The 23,558-nt window shown below is 36.8% G+C and overlaps 1 protein-coding gene and 1 long non-coding RNA gene across 2 annotated transcripts in view; one reads left to right on the top strand and one right to left on the bottom strand.

Moving 5' to 3' along the window:
* The window catches only part of ADAMTS17 (ADAM metallopeptidase with thrombospondin type 1 motif 17), a 485,504-nt gene that overhangs the window by 237,340 nt on the left and 224,606 nt on the right, over nucleotides 1-23,558 (top strand). The window contains exons 9-10 of the mRNA XM_020963836.2: nucleotides 4,109-4,249; nucleotides 7,360-7,510. Coding sequence (XP_020819495.1) covers nucleotides 4,109-4,249; nucleotides 7,360-7,510 — 292 coding nt within the window. The remainder of the gene's footprint in view (nucleotides 1-4,108; nucleotides 4,250-7,359; nucleotides 7,511-23,558) is intronic.
* The window catches only part of LOC144456302 (uncharacterized), a 28,483-nt gene continuing 17,120 nt past the window's right edge, over nucleotides 12,196-23,558 (bottom strand). Inside the window, exons 2-3 of the long non-coding RNA XR_013485320.1 lie at nucleotides 13,547-13,632; nucleotides 12,196-13,410 (exon numbers count right to left, since the gene is read on the bottom strand). This is a non-coding gene — a long non-coding RNA (uncharacterized LOC144456302). The remainder of the gene's footprint in view (nucleotides 13,411-13,546; nucleotides 13,633-23,558) is intronic.

The following is a 23,558-nucleotide window of genomic DNA, read 5'->3' as shown; positions in this document are numbered from 1 at the left end:
GAAAAAATTTGCTCTTGAAACACAACATCATATAGTTAAAGTAGCACTGGGTTTGTAGGGAGAAGACTGGTGCTCAAATCCTGATTCTTCAAATTACTAATCATGTGACCTGGACCTTTGTTCCCTTATCTGCAAAATTGAGAGTCAGAGGGTTTGGACTAGATAACCCATACAGGTCCCTTCCAACTTTTAATCTGTGGTCCTACTATTTCATAAAGATTTGGCCATCCCTTCCTACCACTGGGAAATAAAGTGAAGAATAGATGGGCAGGTAGGGGCTACAGCAAATAGAATGCTAGATGTGGAGTCAGGAAGGCCTGAGTTCAAATCCAGCAAAAGACACTTTCTAGTTATATGATCCTTCCTAAGTCACTTAACCTCTGTTTCAGTTACCTCATCTATAAAATGCAGATAATAATCATAGCACCTACCTTCCAGGGTTGTTCTGAGGATAAAATGACTCAATATTTATAAGTGCTTTACAAAGCAAACGTTGCTATGTAAATGCTAATTGTTGCTATTGTTGTTGTTATCATTGTTGGGGTGTTCCCTGAATCCAACTAAATCAACTCCATAGCACTCATCCTAGTAAATCAACTCCATAGCATGAGTCAGAATTGTTGACATCCTTTATACAAACCACATGTCACTGTGTTTGAAGATAAAATCAAAATAAGACTCCTAAGTTTTTATTGCGTCTGGCAAATCTGGACAATGTTATGTGTGCAGGGCATATAAGAGTATTTAAAACCCATAGCAGTTTCAAATGAAAATTACTGTGGTCCACTTAACTTTAAAAGTTTTTGTTAAATATTATCTTGTCAGAAATAATAGATGCCCCTGGAGATAGACCTAAAATAATATGCAATTTTCAGTCACGTAATCTTTAATTTAAACTAAAAATAGTATAAATGGTAGTTTATATAAACCTCAAGTATCAAGATTCTTAGCCCGATGCAAGTTCATCACAACTGTAAATTTATGAGGCATTTAAGGTTTGAACATTTTAATCCAGAACAAGTATGATATATATTAGAGGCTAGCTTCAGAAACCTAAGAATCCCACTTACTTTACTGATTCTAACGACAGGAACATTCCTAAGGGAAATCCTTCTCAGAAGACCTACGAGGTGAAACGCTAGTCTAAGATAACATTTTTAGTCTTAAATCTCTTGTCAGGGGTATGTAATCATGAAGGCTGTAGTACATAAAAAATGATACTTTTATAAATATCAGTTGCTTCTTTGAGTCGTTATCTTTAGGTCTTTAGTTTGAATATTCTGGCAATACTAGATGGCCACATTAAGAAACTTGGGTAGTCACTGAAGTCTGCCCTGATTTTATTAGAAATTTGACCACCAAAGGAAAAAAAATGTTAACAGTTATAAAGTTCCCTTATGTATCTGTGTGCATGTGTGTAAATCACATTCTTCCAATACCTAATCTGACTCTTGCTTATGGTTTCTAAACCAAAAACTAGCCTTTCCCTCCCTCCTGACCACGTGATGACTCCTCATCCTTCTGAGGCAAATAGATGTTTCCTAAAACTCAGAGAAGAGAAGAATATGGGACACACTCTTTTTATGGCCTAAACCAACTTCTTACTTTATTCACTTTCTTTCTCAGGTAAAGTTGCTAGTCTACAAAGTTTAGAAGAGTTTGGAGTGTGTTTGGGTTTGGTTTGGTTTTGTTTTTTGAGTTGCATTAAGGGTTGTTTGTAGATCCAGAAGAGACTGTGGGTAGTAAGGAATGATATTTTATAAAGTCTGGCTTGGAGGAGTAGGGTTACTGATATAAAGCTTAAAGGTAATTTGAAGTATCTTGGTACGATGTCTATTAAACAAACATGCAGATTTTTTATTGAATTTTTCCCTCTTAAAATAAAACAGTATGAACTAGGTACAGTCAGTTTTTAAAGCTTAAATTTAACTCTTTTGCTTTGAATGGCAAACATTTATCAGGAGAAAAGAATTTTACATTGATCAAGAAATTTAGGTGTCAAATATTCTAGATCAGGTAAGCTAGTACTATAAGTCTGAACAAAAGACTTCCTTTAGAGAACAGTAACAAAATTGTTCTTATATCTAGTTTATTCTTGGTGAAGATGAGAAACTTGGAATAAAAGGTGCAGTAGTTATTTTCCCCCCAACCTTCTCTTTTAATAAGGGTTTTTCTTCTTTCCATTTTAAAATTTTATATTTCAGAGACTCAAGAAGGCATTGAATTTTCTAAGACTGGGTCTATCCAGATAAGAGTGAAGTAGAAAGCTAAGTCATTTATTCAGGAAGGACAAATTAGTGAATTTATGAATTGTAGACCTCACTTAGGAATATCAACATGATATCTAAAATACATTGTGATATAAATGGGCACTCAAACAAAGCTCATAACATATAGTTTAATATGTCTTATATGAATGCTAAAAACAACACATTATTTATTTTGAAGTTGTGGACTGCTTTATTATCAAGGCTTTTTATGTCTGTAACCTCTATATACTGACCACATTTCAGTAAAATCAATTAAAATGTACAATAGACATTCCCATTTGAAAACTTTAACATCATTCCATTTCAAGATATGTACCAAACCCCAGATCAAATTTAAAGTATCTAATAACTTTAACAAATGTTATTAATATTAGTCAATTCCTTCAAAAAATTATCATAGAACAAACAGAACTATAAGAAATGAAGAACATTTTCAGGGGATATATAGACATTGAGATTTGGGGGAAAATATTGAGATATCGACCTGAATTTTTCAGGTTTGGCTGTCCACATTGATCAATCTTAAATAATTATTTGCTCAGTTTAAGTAAACAAAATATGAGGAAGGGAATAGAAATGAGAAATAATCCTGTGAATGGCCTAAACAAGCCCAGGCTAGGATATTAAAATTACATATCTATTTCTTCATGTTTTTAGTTGTACCTTCATGAATGCTACTTTAGCACTGTGATCCTTTCACATATTCATGTGTGAGAATTAAATGTAAAGAAGTAGAATTGAGGAGTGCATCCTACATGTATAAAGAGGTTCCACTTATGGTGGGGAGGATGCTCTTATGTGGCTCAAAGGGAAATGGAATAGACATCTGTAGCCTCTTTTCACCCTTCTTCAAGGGAGGGGAGCAAGAGGTTGAGGGTGGAGGCTACTGCTCTGCTCTCTTCAGAGAAAGGGTGTGCTGGGCTAGATGTATATCTTTCTGCTCCCTTAGATATTGTTCATTTAGGGGATGTGATAAGGTTCCATCTAATTTTTTTTATCACTTTGTCAAGTTGGATGGAAGCTCTTTATCCAAGGCTTGACCCCTTTTCCACCTAATACCAGTTACAACACAATGAACAAACATAGAGAATACAAAGAATTCCATTTATCCAAATCATAGCAGAACAGAAATCAGAGAAGGCCTATGTAGGAGAACATATTCCAGAAAACACTGAGTGAAGGAATTCTCTTATTGAGAGTGAGATAACTCAGCTAAACCAAGAGAGAAGGTCCTGAATCTCACCCAAGGGGGAACTCTTCAAGGTCTCTAGAGTGGCAAACTGAGAAGAATGACGTGACAGAGACTGCCCACTCTACTCATATCTCCCCAGAGTCTTTTCCTTCATCATCCTGAAGTGGGGTTGGCATCTTCTATCTTCTTTCTCAAAGCAGAGCACCCAAATGATGAGTCACCAAAAGGAGACTGGCTAAGAACTGAAGCTCTCATTTCTCTCCAATTCCACCCCTCCTCATCTTACTCAGGGTAGTATCTCTACCAAAAAAGTTCCATACTAATGGGTTTTGAAACAGGAGTTACATAAACATGAATATAGCTTTATCCTAATAGCCCTCTGAAGCCTGGAGTTTGTGACATGCAAGATTCTATCACAGCCAATCATCTTTACCCATCCTGGAAATAAGAATATGATAACAATGTTGATTCCTCGATAAGATTATGGCCAGCACTTTATGGAGGTCTTAAGCTGATTTGCCCTATCATAACTCTACATAACATAAAATTATCTTTTTGAAAAGATTATTTATATAATTAATTATTAAATGCCATCTGAATTTTAAATGTTGTGGTGGTATCTCTCTCTTTCTTTCTCTTTGAATAGCATGGGAATGAGCCATGATGATGACCATTTATCCTGTGCTGGGAGATCTCATATAATGTCTGGAGAATGGGTCAAAGGCAGAAACCCCAGTGACCTCTCATGGTCTTCCTGCAGTAGAGATGACCTTGAAAACTTCCTCAGGTAAGCCCTTCATAAATAATACTGAAGACATAAGATACTTCTAAAAAACAAAGATGTTGTACCCCAAAGCTAATATTTAGGCAGATTGTAGGGAGAAGGAAAGAATGTGAGAATTGACTTCATGAAAAGTTGAGATACATCTCACTCTGAAGAGCTGTTTCATATTCTCATATCTTTGACAAAGGAAAACATTTTGCAGACAACTAGACAGCCTATTATCTCAGATGTACTCATATTCCTAGGACCCAGCTCACAAGCACCAAAACACCCACTGAATGATTGAAAATTTCAGCCTAATGATATTTTTTTTAGGCAATTGGGGTTAAGTGACTTGCCCAGGGTCACACAGCTAGTAAGTATCTGAGCCCAGATTTGAACTCAGGTCCTCCTGAGTCCAGGGCTGGTGCTCTATCTACTGCGCCACTTAGCTGCCCCACTAATGATACTATTTAAAGAAAAAAACCATCCCATCAGCGTTTTAAAAACATGCAAATCCAGAATGAGTAGTTAAGTAACTTTGTGATTTCAACAAAAAAAAAGGCACCCCCATTTCCACCCTAAAGTTTTCATAGCTGCATTTAATATTCATTTCAAAGGGATGGTGCTCTTGCTACTTCCCTTAAGTGCAACATAAGATAGGAAGATTACTCTGATTCCCCTTTTCAGAAAGGAGACAAGACTCTTTTCATTCTTGGTTTTCCTTTGAAGAATTTGCCATAGGAAGAAGCCATGACAACCTCCTTATGATGTAATGCATATTTCCATGTTGGCATCCTGGTTCCCACCAAACCCTCATTCTGGAACTTGTTCCAGAAATGTAGTGATTTCTGGGTTAGCATGACTTAATGAGATAGATAGAAGCATGTGCTATGGTAGCACCCTTCTTTGAATGGCTCAGGAGGTTCACTATTGGACCTCATTTATTTTTACAGTCTGGGAGACAGTTAATATCCCTTCTTCATAAACAGGGAAAGTCAAGCATAGAAATGGTACAAGTAACCCACCAACAAACACACAGTAAATTCAGTAGTTTAAGACCCCAATCTTATAGTTTTCAGCCTTGTTCTTATCAATCTTGATGTTTCCCCTGTCTTTGAGGGAAGTTCTCATTTCCAGTATTAATGAGGTTAAGAAGGTGGTAAAGGCATATGATCAATGATGTTATTCTTAACATGATATGTTTTACTGCCATGCAGCTGTTAGGATAGACCGTTAAAAAGAATCATAACGCATTTCAAAGTCACTTGAAACATTTTATGTAAGGATGGATGTCAAAGAAACAAGATATGGGGCTATCACTTGCATCTTTAGTTAATTTGTGCTATCTTATGACATTGGGCTTGACAATATAAGGGAACTTTCAGAGAGACAGTATGTGGGATACATCTGTGTGCCTGCACATTTTTTTTCCCTTGAAGTGTCTTAAGAAGATTGTTTTCATTGTCTTCTCCTTGGCCTCAGGAATCAGATTTTAAGGAGGTTTTCAGCCTCAAGTAGTTGATGGTGATTTCTCTTTTTAAAGTCCTATTTCATGTCACCAAAACTTTGTTTTTGCTTCCTTGTTGGAAACAGACAAAAATCTCACAGAATTTTTTTAAACTTTAAATTTCATTAATGTGTTTTGGTTTTGCATTACAAAACTGAACAGATTAGCCCCACTTTGTTAGTTTTCTTGCAACAAACTAAAACAGTTAAGTAAAACTGGTAATACAGTGACCTCATCTGAAAGTGCATGCAGCCCTCCATATCAATAGCACCACCCTCCCCTAGGGGCATATGGGTAAATATTTAAAAACAAGCTGTCTGAGGGGGGAAATGTATACATGAGACACTTTTAAGTGTAATCTACTTTATCAACTTTTTCTCCAACACTAAAATTTAAACAATTGATAAAACCTAATTGATCAAGCCCTTTTAATAGTATTTGCCAATTTCCAAAGGGTAGTGCTCATGCTGAAAATTTAACAATCTGCTCTTATGAACTAGTATGAGCTGGATCCAGCACCCTCTGCCACCTGCCTCTCTGTTAAAAAAAAATTAACAGAAACCTATTTTTTTCCTCTAATGCGCCCCCCCAATCACATCAAAAAAGGAAAACAAATGCCTTACAACAAATACGCATCATAAAGCAAAACAAATTCCCTCAATGGCTGTACACACACACACACACACACACACACACACACACACACACACACACATACACACATACACATATCCTTCTGCATCCTAAATCCATCACCTCTCTATCATCAATATCATGTTTCATTATGAGTCCTCTGGAATCAGGAATGATCACTGTATTGATTCTTAAAACTTTCCAAGTTGTTTATTCTTACAATGTAGTTGATTGTATAAATTATTCTGGTTCTATCATTTCATTTCATTCTTCATATACTTACATTTTCAATCAGGTAAAACCCATGAAGTCCTTTATAAAATATCCTACCAAGCTATTTTCCAACTGCAATAGAAAACATTGTCCTATCTATGTGGTTAGCTTACCTTATGGTGCCACCAGCTGTGCTAACAGAATTACCTCTGGGAATAGAATTGGCTGAGTTGCCCATTAAACATTCATTTTGTATTGATTTTTTTTCAAAGACCAAAAATACCCTGCTCAAGCACAGTCTCTGCTTGTACTTTACATACCCTAAGATCTTATTTAATATCTACTGTTAATAAGAAAAATTTTTAACAGTAGTGTATTTCAAATGTTTTCTTTATTAAAAAAAAAACTATCCAGCTCCCCATGAAAAGGAAATCAACCTTGTTTGCTTGATTTGATCCTCAGATCCTCTTCATAGTCACTTGAGATCCCACAGATTTCAAAGGGGAAGATCAACTTTTTTACAATATAGGAAAGAAATAGAACTAAATGAGTCCAGTCAGTAAAAGAATGTATCCCTGTGCCTGGATCCCTTTGGAAGAAATGATTTGGAATTTTTTTTTCTCTATTTCAAAGGAAATAAAAAGGAGAAATAGAAATCACAAAAAATACATGCCTATATAATATAGTCATATATGCATATATATATATATATATTAAAAATATATAGTTTATTTTTACATATACATCTTTATATTGGGTTAATTCTTTAATATTTCAGGTCAAAAGTCAGCATGTGTTTGCTAGTAACAGATCCCAGAAGTCAGTATGCTGTACGACTTCCTCACAAACTCCCTGGCATGCACTACAGTGCGGAGGAACAGTGCCAGATCCTCTTTGGAACCAATGCAACATTCTGTAAGAACATGGAGGTAAGTACTACCCTGGGGACACAACCTGAGTGAAAAGCTCAGAAAGGAATAGAAACCAAATTCACAGGACAACTGGTCCTATTTCAACTTACAGATCATCCAGTATTCGAGCTTACATGCATATTCAGTGTGGCCCTATTGCATTGCAGAAAGTGAGAGAAGGCATTACAATATTGCTGTTCTCTAAAAAGCAATTACCTAAATTTTATATTAAAATTTAGTGAATACATCAATCAAGAAACATTTATTAAGTGCCTACTATGTGCCATGCACTATACTAAGTACTGAAGATACAGAAAGAGGCAATGCCCTGAAGGAATTTAAAATATAATGAGATAGGTGACTGAGAAAAATAAATATTTAAACTGTCTTCTTTGGCTCTCGAATAAGGTTTCTGTACCCTATTCCCTTCATGATATGTGATTTAAAAGTTATTAAATAGTTTTGGGTTATAGTTATTCAACCACTTAGTAAACATCTAATAAGTTCTTCATAGAATAGGAGACTTTGGCAAAGTAACATACTATTATAAGCCAATTAAGAACCAAAATCTAACATATAAATAGGGCCATTTTATATCCTGATGGCTATTGAGAAGACCAAATAAACAAGATAAACTTAGCACTTGAGTAGACTGGTGATTTTATCAAATAGGACTTCTCCAGTCTCTAATGAAGCTCATAATACAACCCTCACCCTTCTTTTTTGCTTTTCTAGTATAAAAAACCTGCCATCTTTATGTTTTATAGCTTAAAAAGTACTGTATATAAGTTAACTCATTTGATCATCAAAACACCTCAGATGGAGTAGGCAGAGCAAGTTTTATTATTTGTATTTATAAATAAGGAAATGAGTCAGAGGAAATAATGTGTCAGAGGCAGGAATAGAACCCAGGACTTCTGACTCAAGATCTCGGAGGTTCAAATGTATTTACTTGGGTGGCCTCTCTCTTACCTTTCTCATTCTATGTTGAACCAAATCTCCCCTTTCCCAGCTGCATAGGAAGTGAGCTATTGTAAAAACGTCTTCCATATCTTTTTTTTTTTGATACGCCTCATGATTTTATTGGTGCAGGCAATGACTGCTAAGGAATCTTCCTCTAACAAAGCATTTCAGAAACTTCTCGGCAGCTTACTTATTATTAGAGTGTGTGTACCCAGAGGCACACAGCTGGTATGTGTCAGAGACAGAACTTCAACCCAGCCCTTCCTGTCTCTAAGTCTGTCTCTACCCACTCAATTATCCTGCTTCTCCTATATCACTGGAAAAAGATAATCTTTGTTTTGTCTAGGCCGTATAGTCACATAGTAGATACCTTTTTCACAGATTGGGTTTTATATGGCAGCAGAACAGGTGACCAACATCATAATGTGATTTGAAGGGAAATAAAAGAGCTCTTTGTCCAAAACCATCTTCTCTCTTGCCATTCTGGGTTTCTGGAATTCTTGCTAATATTGATTTCTTTTGCCTACAGCAATGAAAAGCCCTGTAGAAACTAATATTAACATTTAACACTTTATTATTGCACATAATCAAGGGATTACTCTCTCAAGTCACACTTATATCAGCAGATGGGTCTCCAGAGCCCAGATCATACTTCTCTCCTCAGGATTCTTAGGGGGTAACCTTAAGCAGTCATGGGTAGTTTCCTTAATACTATCAACAAGTGTGATCCTATTTTGATTATTAAGTTGATATCAATTAGCTAGCCAGATATAATTAGCTTTTAGAAAGGGGTATAAAAGAGTAATTGGTATAGAACATCTCCAAATAGAAAAATACTCTCACACAAGTACATAAAAAGTCCAGGGAAGTAGGCTTAAACTTAGAGAACCCATGTGTCAAAGGGGTAAACTCATAGCTTCTGGTTGCTGTAAGTCCTTTTCTCTGCCTTGTGGGGCCCTCTTGAATTTCCTGCAATGTGTGGTGGATCTTTCTGCTGGCTACTTTGTAGAGTCCTGGAGCTTTCTTTCTTCAGGGTATCTAGTTTTTCTTAGCTTCTACCATTCTCCTTAGCCATGACTCTTCTAGAAAGTTCAAAATCTCCCAAAGTTCACAAAATTATTCTATGGTCAATGCTAGGGGATGAGAGTGGCTTTTTTCTTCCTTTCCTAAGTAATTGATTTTCAGGTACTTGGCTAGAATTACTTCAACCATAAGACTAGCTCACAACTAGAATGCCTAGTTCTCAACTAGCTTACTCTTTTTTTTTTTATCAAAGACCTACAGGGTATGACTGACTCTTCAACCGTAACAGACTTCTTATGTAGCATCATCTCATTTCATCTAATATAAACCCCCTCACCTTGCCTCATCCAGCCTTATAAATTTCTCACTGTCCTCACCTATCTTTTCTACATCCTGTCCCCCAATCCAAGAGGAGGAGATGGCTTTCCTCTTTTTCAAATCTAATCCATCTACAAGTATATTCCCTTGAACCTCCCCCTTCCTATCCCCTCCATGACTTTGCTCCCTCCTCCCTTTCATGCACCTTCACTCTTTTTCTGTCTACTTTTATTCCCTCTCACTCATCAAAAATATTCAGGTCTCCCTATCCAAAAAGCAAAAATCTGCTTTTAACCCTGCTATTATTGTAAACTATCATTCCCTCTCCCTTCCTCTTTATATTGCTAAATTCTAAGACTTTTTGCCCTTATTTCTTCATCCCCCATTCAATCTTCAACTCCCTATTAACATGACATTTCTTTCCTACCACTCTCCTGAAGCTGTTCTCTCTGTCACTACTCACTTTCTTACAACGACTTATAGTTAATTTTCATTTACCCTTATTTTCATTTGACCCATAATATTCCTTCATTGTATTAAAAAATCTTTTCTGCCTTTACTCATTTTTTCAATTTCTCTGCTTGTTTTTCTAGAATTTTCTTTCATGGATTTCTTTCCTTTTTTCTCTTTGTTATTGTTCGTACTTGCAGTTTTGGTACATTTCTTGCTGTTTTGAAGTGATGAAGAGGACATGGCTCCTTACTCAGCCATCTTGCCAAAGCTTGTTTTATGATTTTTCAAAGGACTCTGACAAATGTTCTTCAAAGCACAATTGCCAACACTTCTTATCACTAAACCTAATGACCTTAAAAAACGGTCATCATTTTTCTTGAGTTCTCTGCAGCATTAAGAGTTCAGGCAGCATAGTACAGTGAGAAAGACACTAGATTCAGAGTCTGTGCCTAAGTTTCAGTCCTTTTCCTTATACTTCTAGTTGTGTGGCCTTGGGCAAATAACTTGTCTTCCTGAACCTTAGTTTTCTCATCTTCAAAACTGAGGTAATAATACTTGTACTACCTAGAGTACAAGGTACTCCACAGGCAGTTAGGTGGCTCAGTGGATAGAGTGCTGGCCTTGGAGTCGTGAAGACCTGAGTTCATATTTGGCCTCAGATACTTACTAGCTATGTGACTTAGCACAGTACTAATCAAAAGATTAAGTGCCTGACAAACAGTAGGTACTTAATAATTGCTTATTGCTTCATTGATTGATTAACCCTGGGCAAGTTACTTGACCTCTGACTGCCTCAGTTTCCTTAATTGTGAAATGGGGATCATAGCACCTACCTCACAGAGCTGTTGTGAGGATCAAATGAGATAACATTTATAAAGTACTTAAGTACATAACAGACACTTAATAAATGTCTGTTTCTTCCCTCCTTCTCTACCTGCTTCATAGGTCTTTTGTGAGAGAAATAGTCTATAAACCTTAGAGTGGTAAACATAAAAAGTGAATTATTTTTATTGACAATTCTTCTTCCTTCTCATTACCTTCTCCCTTGTCTTCTATGATAGTACTTGTGATATCTATGATTTTCCTTCCACCCTTCTAATTATTTTTTTTCTGTCTTATTTGTTGGTTCCATATCCTCTCACCCTTAAACATAGGTAGTCTCTTCAATCCTGTCCTTAACACTGCCTTCTCTTTTGTCTCTCTATTATTCTCCTTTGGAAATTTAATACACTCGTATGACTTTAATGTTTACCTCTCTGCAGATGACTCCTGACTCTCCAGGTCCACCCATAACCTTTCCCTTGAAGTCCAGCCTGGTATTCCTAACTGTTGGAAACCTAAATGGCCTACCTATACCTCAAATTCATAAAACCTGACCTTCCCTCTAACATTTCTGCTTCTGTTTGTGGTACCTCCAAGACTTTTATGTCCCTTACAGCTTTAAACTTATGATCCTATGACTGTATCTAGTTACCTGGCTGTGTAACGTCAAAGTATCTTTGTATATTCTCTCTTCCTCTCTTTCCTCTCCATTCTGTTCTGCCAATATTGCTATCCCAATGTGTCTTCCAGCTACTCCCTCTTTTCTACTTCTACTCTAACCACCTTAGTTCAGGATCAAATTTCACCTCACCTAAACTAACCTCCTAACTGGTTTTCCTGATTCTAATCTTTTCCCTCTTCAATCCATCTTCCAAACTACTGGCTGATTAAGCTTCTTTGATCACATGATTACTGCCTGATTCTTCATAAAGATCAAACAAAAACACCAGGAAGTAAACTCCAGATTTAAGCAAAGAATAAGTTCTGAGTAAGCTGGACAGTTTCCAAGGTAGATTTTTTAAAAATAATGAAAATAGATAGATTTGCCAAATCACAGAAACCTTCCAGTATCTTTCCATTCCCTACCAAATAAAACAAAAAACACCTGTAAGCACAAGGCCCCTAAAATCTTATTCTAATCTATCTTTTGAGCTTGATTTCATACTCCTTCTTTTTGCAAACTATGTTTCAGATAAACAGGACTGTTTTCCATGTTTTTGTCTTACCATATCTGTGCTTTGTTTTATGCTGTTCTCTATTCTTGAAAAAGATTCTGTCATCTCTCTCATCTCTCTCTTCTCTGCTTGCTGAAGTTCCTTCCTTCCAAGCCCAGTGCAGGGGTCACCTCCTTTATGCTCTCTTCTTTACTCTCCCAGCTGAAAGTGACCTTTCCCACCTCACATTCCCCGGAGTGCTTTGTTTGGATTTCTCGTGTGTGCTTGGTCACATTTTCTCTTGTAATGGCTATTCATATATATCTTTTCTGCTCATTCATTTGAAAGTTCTTGAGGGAAGACTCTGTGCTTTTAATAAATGTTGAAATGAAATGAGTCACAGGACAAGTAAGTTTTTTGGGGGGTCAGTGGCAAGGGGGAGGCAGGAAAGTAGGTATCTGGGAAAGAGAAGAATGGATAAAATCAAGCGACACCTCCTGTGGGATTGTGAGGGCCTAAAACAGCTAGTTGTAAGGAAGAAGATAAAGGGAGAGCATCACTGAAGAGCAATTTTGCCTACTTCCCAGATTTGTTTGGGGTGAGGTATACCTGTGCATGTTAGGCTAGTAGGAGGAGTCCCCCAGATGAGTAGTGGCCTAAGGTGAGACAGGAGCTGAGCAAGGGAAGCCACTCACAATATTACCACCATGACTCTCTCCTCAAGAAGCTGGTTGGTTTTGCATAGGTTGAACAGAGAGTGAATGGAGAATCTATAATCATCTTGAATGTAATGGGAACAAAAATATGAGAAGGGGAGAAGAATAGATGGGTTTTCTCTCTTCCATTAGCATAGTTGTAGAAGTCATGGACGATGGATAATGGACAATGCACTCATGCTTTCCCAGTCACCAGTGGAGTGAAACAAGGCTGGGTACTTGCTCCCATGCTTTTTAGCTTGATGTTTTCAGCCACGTTGTCAAAGGTTTTCAATGAGGAAGAACATTGCATCAAGGTCAGCTTACTGCACTGATGATAAATTCTTCAACTTGAAAAGATTGCAAGCCAAGACTGAAGTGGAAGGAGCATTGGTGTATGATTTTCTATTTGCAGATGATTGATGCAGCCTCTGAAGCTGAGATGCAAGAAAGTATGGATCGATTCTCTGCTGTTTCCGTTAATTTTGGCCTAACAATTGAAACAAGAAAACAAAATTAAAAACAAGAAAACAACATGTACTCCATTAGCTGCCATCACACCAGCCATGGAGCCATTGCTTACAAGAAATGGAGAAGTTTTGAATGCTATGGATAAGTTCACTTACCTTGGTAGTGTACTTTCTAGGGATGTACACATTGATAATGAGGCTGACTCACACATTGCCAGAGCTAGCTCCATATTTGGAAGGCTCTGAAGGAGAGTATGGGAGAGAAGAGATATTAGACTGACTGCCAAACTGAAGGTCTACAGAGCCATTGCGCTGACCCCACTGTTGTATGCCTGTGAAACCTGGACAGTATACCAGTGCCATGCCAGGAAACTGAATTGCTTCCATTTGAATTGTCTTAGGAAGATTCTGAAGATCACCTGGCAGGATAAGATACCTGACACTGAGGTCCTTTCTCAAACTAAACTGCCAAACGTTCAAATTCTGCTTCAAAGAGTGCGACTTTGATAGGCTGGCCACGTTGTTCAAATGCAAAATGTACGCTTGCCAAAAAGACTGTTTTATGGAGAACTCACACAGGACAAGCATTTACATGTTGATCAGAAGTGATACAAGGACACTCTCAACATCTTTCTTAGGAACTTTGGATGTGGCATGCCCACATCAAAGAAGGTACTGTGCTCTATGAGCAAAGCAGAATTAAAGTAGCTCGAGAGAAATGCAAGATGCGCAAACTTAGAGGATCCACCCCAAATGTTCACACATTTGTGCCCAACCTGTGGTAGAACATTCCAAGCTCTTTTTGGTCTGATCAGCCACAGTCAGACACACTGAAACCTGACTGTAGCATAGTGACATAATTTTGGTCCTCTTCGAAAACAAAGGATAACAACCAGTAGAAGTCAACAGAAAATAATCATTTCAATCCATTTAGCACCTTTCTTCCCAGGAGCTCAAACTACTGAGTGGATATTAAAAGATTCTCCCATTTTGTAAGTTGCTATGGAAGTCAAAGGGAGGAACATTTATTCATGTAGGTCACCAGGAAAAACAAAACATTTTTTCCTACTTACGCTTTCCTTGAGAGTTTCACAGGTAATAAAATGAATGAAATCAGCATTTTCTTCTCCAGGCCCAGCATGAATTATTACTTGCTCAGAGGAGTGAGGGAGTCCTTATTTGCAAGACTGAGTTAAATGACTTACATTTGCTGTTATAACAACTAGTCAGTGGTTCAGTGGTGAAGATAAGAACAAAGCTTACATCTCCTCATTATACGGCCAGTTATCTTTCCATTAAGAAGTGTCAAAGGAGATAATGTGTGAGAGGGCTAGGGGAGCAGTTCCAGAGGAAAAGGAGAGGGAATTTTTCACACTAATGACCTCAAAATAGTCCCACTGATTTTAAGTAAGGGAAAAAGAGAAACCATATTTTGATTATTTCTGAATTAGGGAAGGGTTACTACCTATAAGAATAAACTAATTTACATGAAGCTCAAACACTTAGTGCTTCATTTCCAAATTGTATGGTTTTCATTGATATTTGTTTTTGTGTTTGTTTTTGTGGCTTTACATTTCTGGATTTTGGTTAACCTTCATTATTTGTGTTGTACTTACCAGCAATAGAGTATGAGAAATTTAGGTCCTATCCAGCTGGGGATTTTTTATTCTGTCAGTGTAAAACCCAGGCAAGCAAAAAATACAATAAAACTATAAAGCCACATCTGGCCCCTACCCAGCTTTCAGAGATGTTTCAGTAATGTGAGTTTGAACCATTCTGAAAGATGGATGGTGATGATAATAATAATAATAATAATAATAATAATTAATAATAATAATAGCTAACACATAGCACTTATATAGGATAACTAGGTACAACAATTGCCCTAGAGTCAGGAATACATGAGTTCAAATCCATCCTCAACATTAATATCTTTGTGACCTTGGGTAAACCATTTAACCTTGGTTTGCCTCAGTTTCCTCACCTGTAAAGTGGGAATAATAATAGCACTGACTTCACAGAGTTGTGAGGACCAAATGAGATAATCATTGTAAAGTGCTTAGCACAAGGTTTGGGACATGTTGACATTATTGATCAGTCATTCAGTTATGTCTGTCTCCTTGTGACCCAGTATGGGATAGATACTGGAATGGTTTGCTGTTTCCTTCTCCAGTGGATTAAGGCAAACAAAGGGTAAGTGACTTGCATGCAGTCAGCTAGTAAGTGTCTGAGACTAGATTTGAACTCAGGTCTTCCTGACTCCAGGCCCAGGGTTCTTTCCACTGAGCCACTTAGTTGCCTCCATTAAGACACAGCAGGAATTAAATAAATATTCATTTCTTTTTTTTCTACTTCAGTATTTGCAAAGCACTAAAATATATTATCCCACTTGCAACAACCCAGTGAAGTAAGTATATTATTATGCCCCATTTTACAGATGAAGGGAGTGGGGTTGAGAGAAGTCAAATGATTTACCATGAGTCACATAGCTAAGAGGTCAAATTGGGGTTCAGACTCAGGTCATCCTGATTCCAAGTCTCCTAGCTGTCTAAACTACACCAACCTTAGACTAGATGGTCTTGCATGGATCTACTTTAGGATCTTATGTCTACTTCAGAGAAATAATAGGTTCTCTGAATACTTCTAGATCTAATTGATTTTCATTAAAGTGGCCCTGAAATTACTCATACGCCTTCAGTATCAGAATGCCTTCATGTTGAATCCCCTTGAGAAGACGATGGTTTTTTTAGTACCACCTAAAACTTATTCCCCAAAAGCATCCTGAGAGATTCCAGAATAAATCTAAATTTCAGAATAAACCAATTGTACCCTTTAAAGCAAGAACTATCAATAGGTTTCATGCTAAGGTTAATATGGACTCTTAGAGACTAAGAATAAATGAACTTATGGTTAATTGGCTGTGAACTCAGACATTTTGGTATTCTCAATATTCAGTTCCATTTTCTCTAAATGCTTAATAAATATAAAGAAGAATAGTTATATGGGAAGAGACATTAAATGTGTTAAGCCATGTATCTAAAAACATGGCAACTTTGTCCTGATTTCAAGTACTAATTCTTCAGGGCACTGATTCCAAGTTATATAGTTATTTCAGAGCACAATATGAATTCTCAACAAAATTATTTTTAATTCAGTAGTTTCAAAACAAATTTGTGTGTACGTATTGTATAGAACTTTTAGTAAGGATGAAGAGAAGAGTCAAGAGTGTCACAATCCCCAAATATTAAGAATCGTTGATCATAACGCCAACCAGTCTCCTTATCAAAACTCAGATATTGGCCTTCTGATCCATCTCAAAGTTACCCAGATTCTTAGGCTACACCAAAGGCTGTTCTGATGAAGGCTTTAATTGATAAATCTCTTAACTCTTGGTTTTGTGGGAAACCAGACTTTTGACCCTACATTATAGTCCTTTAAGTCTACTTTGGAAAAGAACCTAAATATTATTGAAGAAACTGCTTTTTAGTGAATTTTTCTTTTTCTTAAAAATTTCTGGAACTTTAAACCTATTATAAAAAGAAAATAATAATAAATTATAACAGGGTTTCAAAACTGCCAGAGGTATAAAACTGTTGAACACATGCTGATGCTGGGAATCTACTATAAGTTTAACATTTTCTGTTTTATTTATTTTGGATTTGGAAACCAGTTAATACAGAACATGAAAACAATGAGAAAAGAATCTGGGTAGGTTGTATTCTCAAGATCCATTAGGCAACTATAGACCACCATGACTACTATAGAGGTAATTTTGTTATTTTATTCATTTTTGAGGGTGGGGAGAGGAGATATAAAAGTCTTAAAGGTAGCTCCAGATGCACTTTCTGATTATTAGGATTCTTCCATTGCCACCCAAACAGGATTATAGATTTTAGAGCTGGAACTGGTCTTTGAGAACATCTTGTCCAATTTAAAAATAGACACCCGAAGCCCAGAGAAATAAAGGGATTTGCCCCCCAGTGACTTGCAATTCACACAGGTAGTAAATGGCAGAACCAGAATTCAGATATAAGGCCTCCTATTTCAGATCCAGGCAGTGCTCTTTCCACTACACCATTCTCACATCTTTTATTAGGATAAGGAAGTGGCATTCCTGGATCTGCCACCCACAGTAGGAAATGCCAACTTGCTATGAGTGTTTCTTATGCTAGTATATCATATCCAAAAATTTTTCTGATCTGGTCTTAGATTTGTGGGCATTCTTTAGGCACAAGAGATCGGTGAACAACCTTTCAAAGTCCAATCCAAAATAAAAGCTATTTATTCATTTAAGTATTTGGAAAAAGTTTTGAAAAATTTTGGTGTGATTCTTGAGAATAGGCATGAAACAGCTTATTGCTAGGTTAAATATTTTTATGCCATTCACTGAACTATGTAAAAAAAATTAACACCAAGCAGTCAGCTTTAATTTTTATAACATTTTAGCTTCCCCCCACATTGTATCTCTCACATCTCATCTGCAGAATGCTTGTATTGTAAGTCTCTAAGCTGTCTACAGAAATATGAACCAAAATAAAAAAAATTGGCATGTATAGTTGGCATCACTTCCAGAAGTTATTGGCAAATATAGCTGTCTCTTCTTTTAGCCAATGGTAATGTGGTATTTTTAATTCAATAAAGCATTACCCCCAAAAAAAGCCCAAATGTAAAAGTAATAAACATTGGACAGTAAATATTTGTTAGAAAAAGGAAATACACTTTAGGAAATTAGCCTAGTCAATCTTTTTTTAATGATTACATCTTCCCTCTGCTTTCATGCTTTTTTAAAATAACAAAGCCACTTTTAAACATTTCCCTGGAGTTAATTAAACCCAGTAATTATGTCAGATAAATTACAGATTCACAAATCATAAAGTATGTATGTTCCTATGATTTTCTGACCATAATGTTGATATTCAAGAAGGACATGGAAGGGGTGTTTTGAGGTGTGACAGTACCTTGTCAGTTTGTTTCTTTTTGTTGTTGTTAACAGAGTCTTAGAGGCTTTCAGTTAAAAGGCGACATAGTATAGATGTACAAATCCATGACATTGTCCAATCTACTCATCAGTTAGACTTTTCCCAGACTTTTTCTCAAAGTATATGACCTATTTTTATGTAAAGAAAACCACATAGAAAAGAAAAGAGTGACCAGAAGTGGTATTGATCAGCCTTACTAGTTAACTGAAGTCTGACTTCTTCAAGGATCTGAAAGGAAAATTTAAATCCTTTATTTTCCTTTTTTTAGTTTTGTTTTGAAAAAATAAAATCCAGTTACCAAAGCAGGAATCCAATTGTTTTAAGTAACCTAGAATATAAGAATAAGGGAAGGGTGCCTTCTGCATTCTCATCTACTTTATTATTCCCTTAAACATATGGCATTTAATTTTTTTTAATTTGGTTCACTTTTTTTTGGTAACTGGTAGTAAAAACTATGAACATATTTTGGAGCTCTGCCTCATTCCTCCTTTCCATACCCTTTTATTTAATATGACATCTATTTTTCATTTGTCTTCACCCATAGCACTCTCAACATTACTGTTTCCAGGCGTCTCTCCCCAACGAAAACAATCTCTATTTTGGTATATTTGCTTATGTATATTATCCTCAATTTTTCTTAACTCTAATCAATGCCATTCTATCATTCATAAGTCTCTTTTTATCCTTTCCCTGATTTCATTGAGGTTTGCATCAGTTATAATCAGGATCATTGTTTAGATCTAGCCAGGACAATTTTTCCCCAAGTTAAGTCACCCCCTTTTTATTACAGGCAAAAAAAAAAGACCTAGGTTAATCTGGCAAGACTTGATATAACTAGATTCAACCTGAAATTACACACAACCTCTTTCAGACAGTGTTGTACAGTAGTAGACTTGCACGGGTGCCAGTTTTGAGAACTGTCTTGACTGTCTCATTTTCATCTTCTCTCCAAGCATCTGCATCCTGTCCTGATGCTGTTGTACTTTGGCAGCCGATAGTCCCAATTTTCCAAAAGTGTTTGAAAGTTTACAGCAGACTCCATCCCAGAGAGCCATCTAGAGTTTTTGCAAGCTGACCTCTTTTGGTGTCCTTGACCTCCTGACTGAGCAGAATACCTGGACCCCTCGACTCTCACCACACAGTGTGTGTGAAGGCAGAGTCTCTGCATCAGTGGCATGGATGCAGAAAGTTCCAGCAAATCGTGCAGAGCACCACGTTTGCTTTTCAAGCTGGCACTCTGCTTGAAGGGAAGGCTTTCAAATTGGAGTTGTATTTGTGGAAAATTTGGATTAGTATCTTTTTTCATCCATTTCTTGGCTTTTCTTTCTAATCTACTTTTTGGCTTTTTTATCGGCAACACATTTTTGAGGGTTTTTACATAATCATTATCTTTCATTATTGTTTTGAATCAAAAATCTAATCCAAATACATTGACATTAAGTAGATGCATAGTATAGAGAGTAGCATGCTCCCACATAATAATGACTTCTGTACAAAACTCAAGAAAAATATTAAAAATATACTTTTTATTCAATTACCTTCAAGTACTGAATAAAAATTATAAAACCTGAAATTCATATGTAACAGGGCTCTTTTTTGAGCTCTGAACTCTAGTGAAGTGAGTACAATGCAGACTGATAAATCATTCAATAGCTAGAGTCAGACACAACTGAAAAACAACTGAACAAAATCAGAAAAAAGAGAGTACATAGGAGCTTTCTCTGAGTCCTACTACACTTAACCATTAAGAGAAAACTTATTATTTCAATTTCTCTAATTACCATTTTGTTATCCCCTCACCCCTGCACTAACCTCATCTTAGTTAAGACTGATGGCATTTAAACTTATGCCAGAGAGACAACCTTTCAAGCTACAGATTCAATAAATATTTGTTGGGCATTGTTTTGTAAAATAGAGGCAGTACAGCATCATGGATTAAGTGTTGGCCTAGAGGCAAGAATACTTGGGTTCAAAACCTTCCTCTAGCACTCACCATGTGGCAGGTCATTTAACCTCTATATGTTTTAAGCAATTCCCTCAGACATATCTACGAAATCATTGACATATTGGAATCTGTGTCAGTGGAGGCAGACTGGCTGATTGAAGGGAATTCCCATACCAGGAGGTCTCTACACTGATGAAATCACAGATCATTCAAGTATAGTATGATGAAATTACGTATCCTCTAGGCACATTTGTTGTTCAATTGTTTCAGTTATGTCTGACTCATTGTGACCCCATTTGGGGTTTTCTTGGCAAAGATATTGGAGTGGTTTGCTATTTTCTTCCCCCACTTATTTTACAGAGGAGGAAACTGAGGCAACAGGGTTAAGTGATTTGTCCAGAGTCCCATAACTGGTAAATGTCTGAGGTCACATTTGAACTCCGATCTTCCTTACTCTAGGCCTGAGTGCTTTATCCACTGCGCCACCTACCTGACCATCGGGCACATACACTAGTCTAATGAAGAGAAAATATGAAACACATAGATTCACCCTAAGCTATCTGGTGGTGGTAGAAGATGGAGAGTAGTCTAAACAATGCAAGAAAGAAGCATTCCAATAACATCCCTGGAGTAGAAGAATACAGGCTGTGGGACCTGGATTTCATAAGTATGCAGACACTTTGGCACAAAAATTGTTTTTCGGTTATGCATAATCAGCGCAACACTGTGATCGTGTTTTACAAATGGGCTAACTGTTAGAGAGCTAATTCCCCAAGGAAGGTAACAACTTCCGTCCTCTGGGGAATAGCAGAAGTGCAGAAGCTGACCAGTAGAGTTACCAAGGACAATGAAAAAGTCCTGCAAAAGTGCAACGGTGGCCACCAGAAGTTGGGAATGAGAGCAGAAAGCAATGGTAAGGAGAAAATCCCAGTCTCCAACCCTGTTGAAACCTTACCTAGGACAATGCTGTAGTGCTTGGGGGAGTTTCAAAAACAAAAGTTCTCAGATTCCACCTGTTTGGGGGCAATGAACCTAAGAAGTCCTAAAAGGGTACCCAGGAGGATGCCTCTGAATCAAGGGTTCTGTTAGAAATTTCCATGACTCTCTGGTAATTTTTAATTTTTAAAAGTATATAAACTTGGAGCAACTAGGTGGTGCAGTGGATAGAGCACTGGCCCTGGATTCAGGAGGACCTGAGTTCAAATCTGAACTCAGACACATAACACTTACTAGCTGTGTGACCCTGGGCAAGTCACTTAACCTCATTGCCTAACTAAAATAAATAAATACACACACACACACACACACACACATATACACACACATATATACATATATATATATATACTTTTTAAAAAAACCAACATAGCCACTTTTGCTTCTTCTCTCTGTGTAAGAATCATAATCCTTTTTTCTTGCCTATCTCTCATTCCCCTATTTCCTAAAGCACAAGTTCAACTCTGCTCCTCGGTAAACTACATGTAAGCTCCCTACTACATCCAGGATAAAACATAAAATTCTATTTGGCATTCAAAGCCCTTCTAATCTAATCTAATCATCTTACAGGCTTCTTACACTTTACTCTCTGTTGCCCATTTCATACTCTTTGATCCAGTCACATTGGCCTCCTTGCTATTCCAAGAGCAAGGCACTCCATGTCTTGACTCCAGGCATTTTCTATGGTAGTTTCCTTTGCCTGAAATGTTCTCCTCTGCCTACTGGCTTCCCTGGCTTTCTTCGTCCTAAGATCCCATCTTCTGCAGGAAGCCTTTCCCAACTCCTCTTCATTCTAATGTCTTCCCTCTTTTACTTATTTCCTATTTATCCTGTACATAGCTTGTCTGTACATACGTGTTTGCTTGTCATCTCTCGCATTACATTGTAACCTCCTTCACGGTAGAGATTGTCTTTGGCCTCTTTTTGTATTCCCCACACATACCACATTACCTGGCACATAGTAGAGATCATAAATATATATTGACTGACTATCCCAATTCACTGGAAACGTTTAAAAATTTTAATAAGTGGATTATACTTTAAAAAATATTCTCTCCAACAGTGTGGTCACAAGAAGCCTTGGCCCCAGCCACCTAGGGGGATTATGGTAGAAAGGAATATTGAATTGAAATTGCTATGTGTTACCTGGGATTAGAATCTTTCTTCACCATGCTACTATCCCAGCTACTGACATTACTACTGACATTCTTAACTTTGGTACCTACCCCTGACAAGGACTGTGATGGAAAGAATGGGCGATCCAAGTGGATGTCTTGCCCTCATACTCCCCTGGACCATCCCATGAATCCTTGCTCTGATGAACCTAAGACCCAAGGAACCAATTAATTGTTCCTTTCTGTATTCTGTAGCTAGTAAATCTACTTCCTCCTCCTCTTGGTTCAAAATTACTGTGTATCACTGTGTTGCTCTGATGGGACAAACATATACCCACACACATACACATATGTATGCATATATATATATATATATATACACACACACATATATATTCTACAAATAGAATATATGTATAATACAATATGATAAATGCATATAAATTCACATATAATACATATCTATTTTATATATACATACATATATTCTATAACTATAATATGCATAATATAATAAATACATGTAAACACATATATTTCATATATGGCTGTGTGATAGATATAATTCTAGTGATAACAAATTGAAAACAAGTAAATTTTAAAATCTATGAGAATAAATTGGGATGGCATTTGCCTTTTTCTTTAACAATTTTCTTTACCAATTATATGGAAATTCTATTCCTAGATAACCACCTCATGAATTTCTTTCTGTCATTTACATGACCACCTATTTATGAAGGTGATGAGTAACATAAATATCTGAACTAGAGCTAAACTCTTACTGCCTAATGAGACCAGGTCATAAAATCATAGCATTAGTAATTACCAGAGGGCAACTAGTACCTCCTGCCAATAGGCAGGGCTATAATCTAATCACACTTCTTCTATCCATACTCAGGTGCTTGTCTGTCTTTTCCTTGACAGTTTTTTGGAGAGGATCTTATAATGTATTCACTTATTTCACTGGCAAAGGTTTCCTAATGGAAGCAATTGAGTTTTGCCAAAATGGGCTTTTTCTTCTATTCGGTTAAGAAGACCTGTCATCGGAAGGTCTCTAAGTACATCAGCATGTCGTGATGAAAATTTTGAAGGCAATTATTCATAGTCCTGTTCATATCTATATAGAGATTTTT

The sequence above is a fragment of the Phascolarctos cinereus genome, unplaced genomic scaffold (genome assembly GCF_003287225.1).
Source record: "Phascolarctos cinereus isolate Bilbo 61053 unplaced genomic scaffold, phaCin_HiC Scaffold_3;HRSCAF=262, whole genome shotgun sequence".
In the NCBI taxonomy this organism is placed as follows: Eukaryota; Metazoa; Chordata; class Mammalia; order Diprotodontia; family Phascolarctidae; genus Phascolarctos; species Phascolarctos cinereus.
Note: the sequence above shows the minus strand (reverse complement) of the source record. Positions and strands in the feature narration are given on the sequence as shown.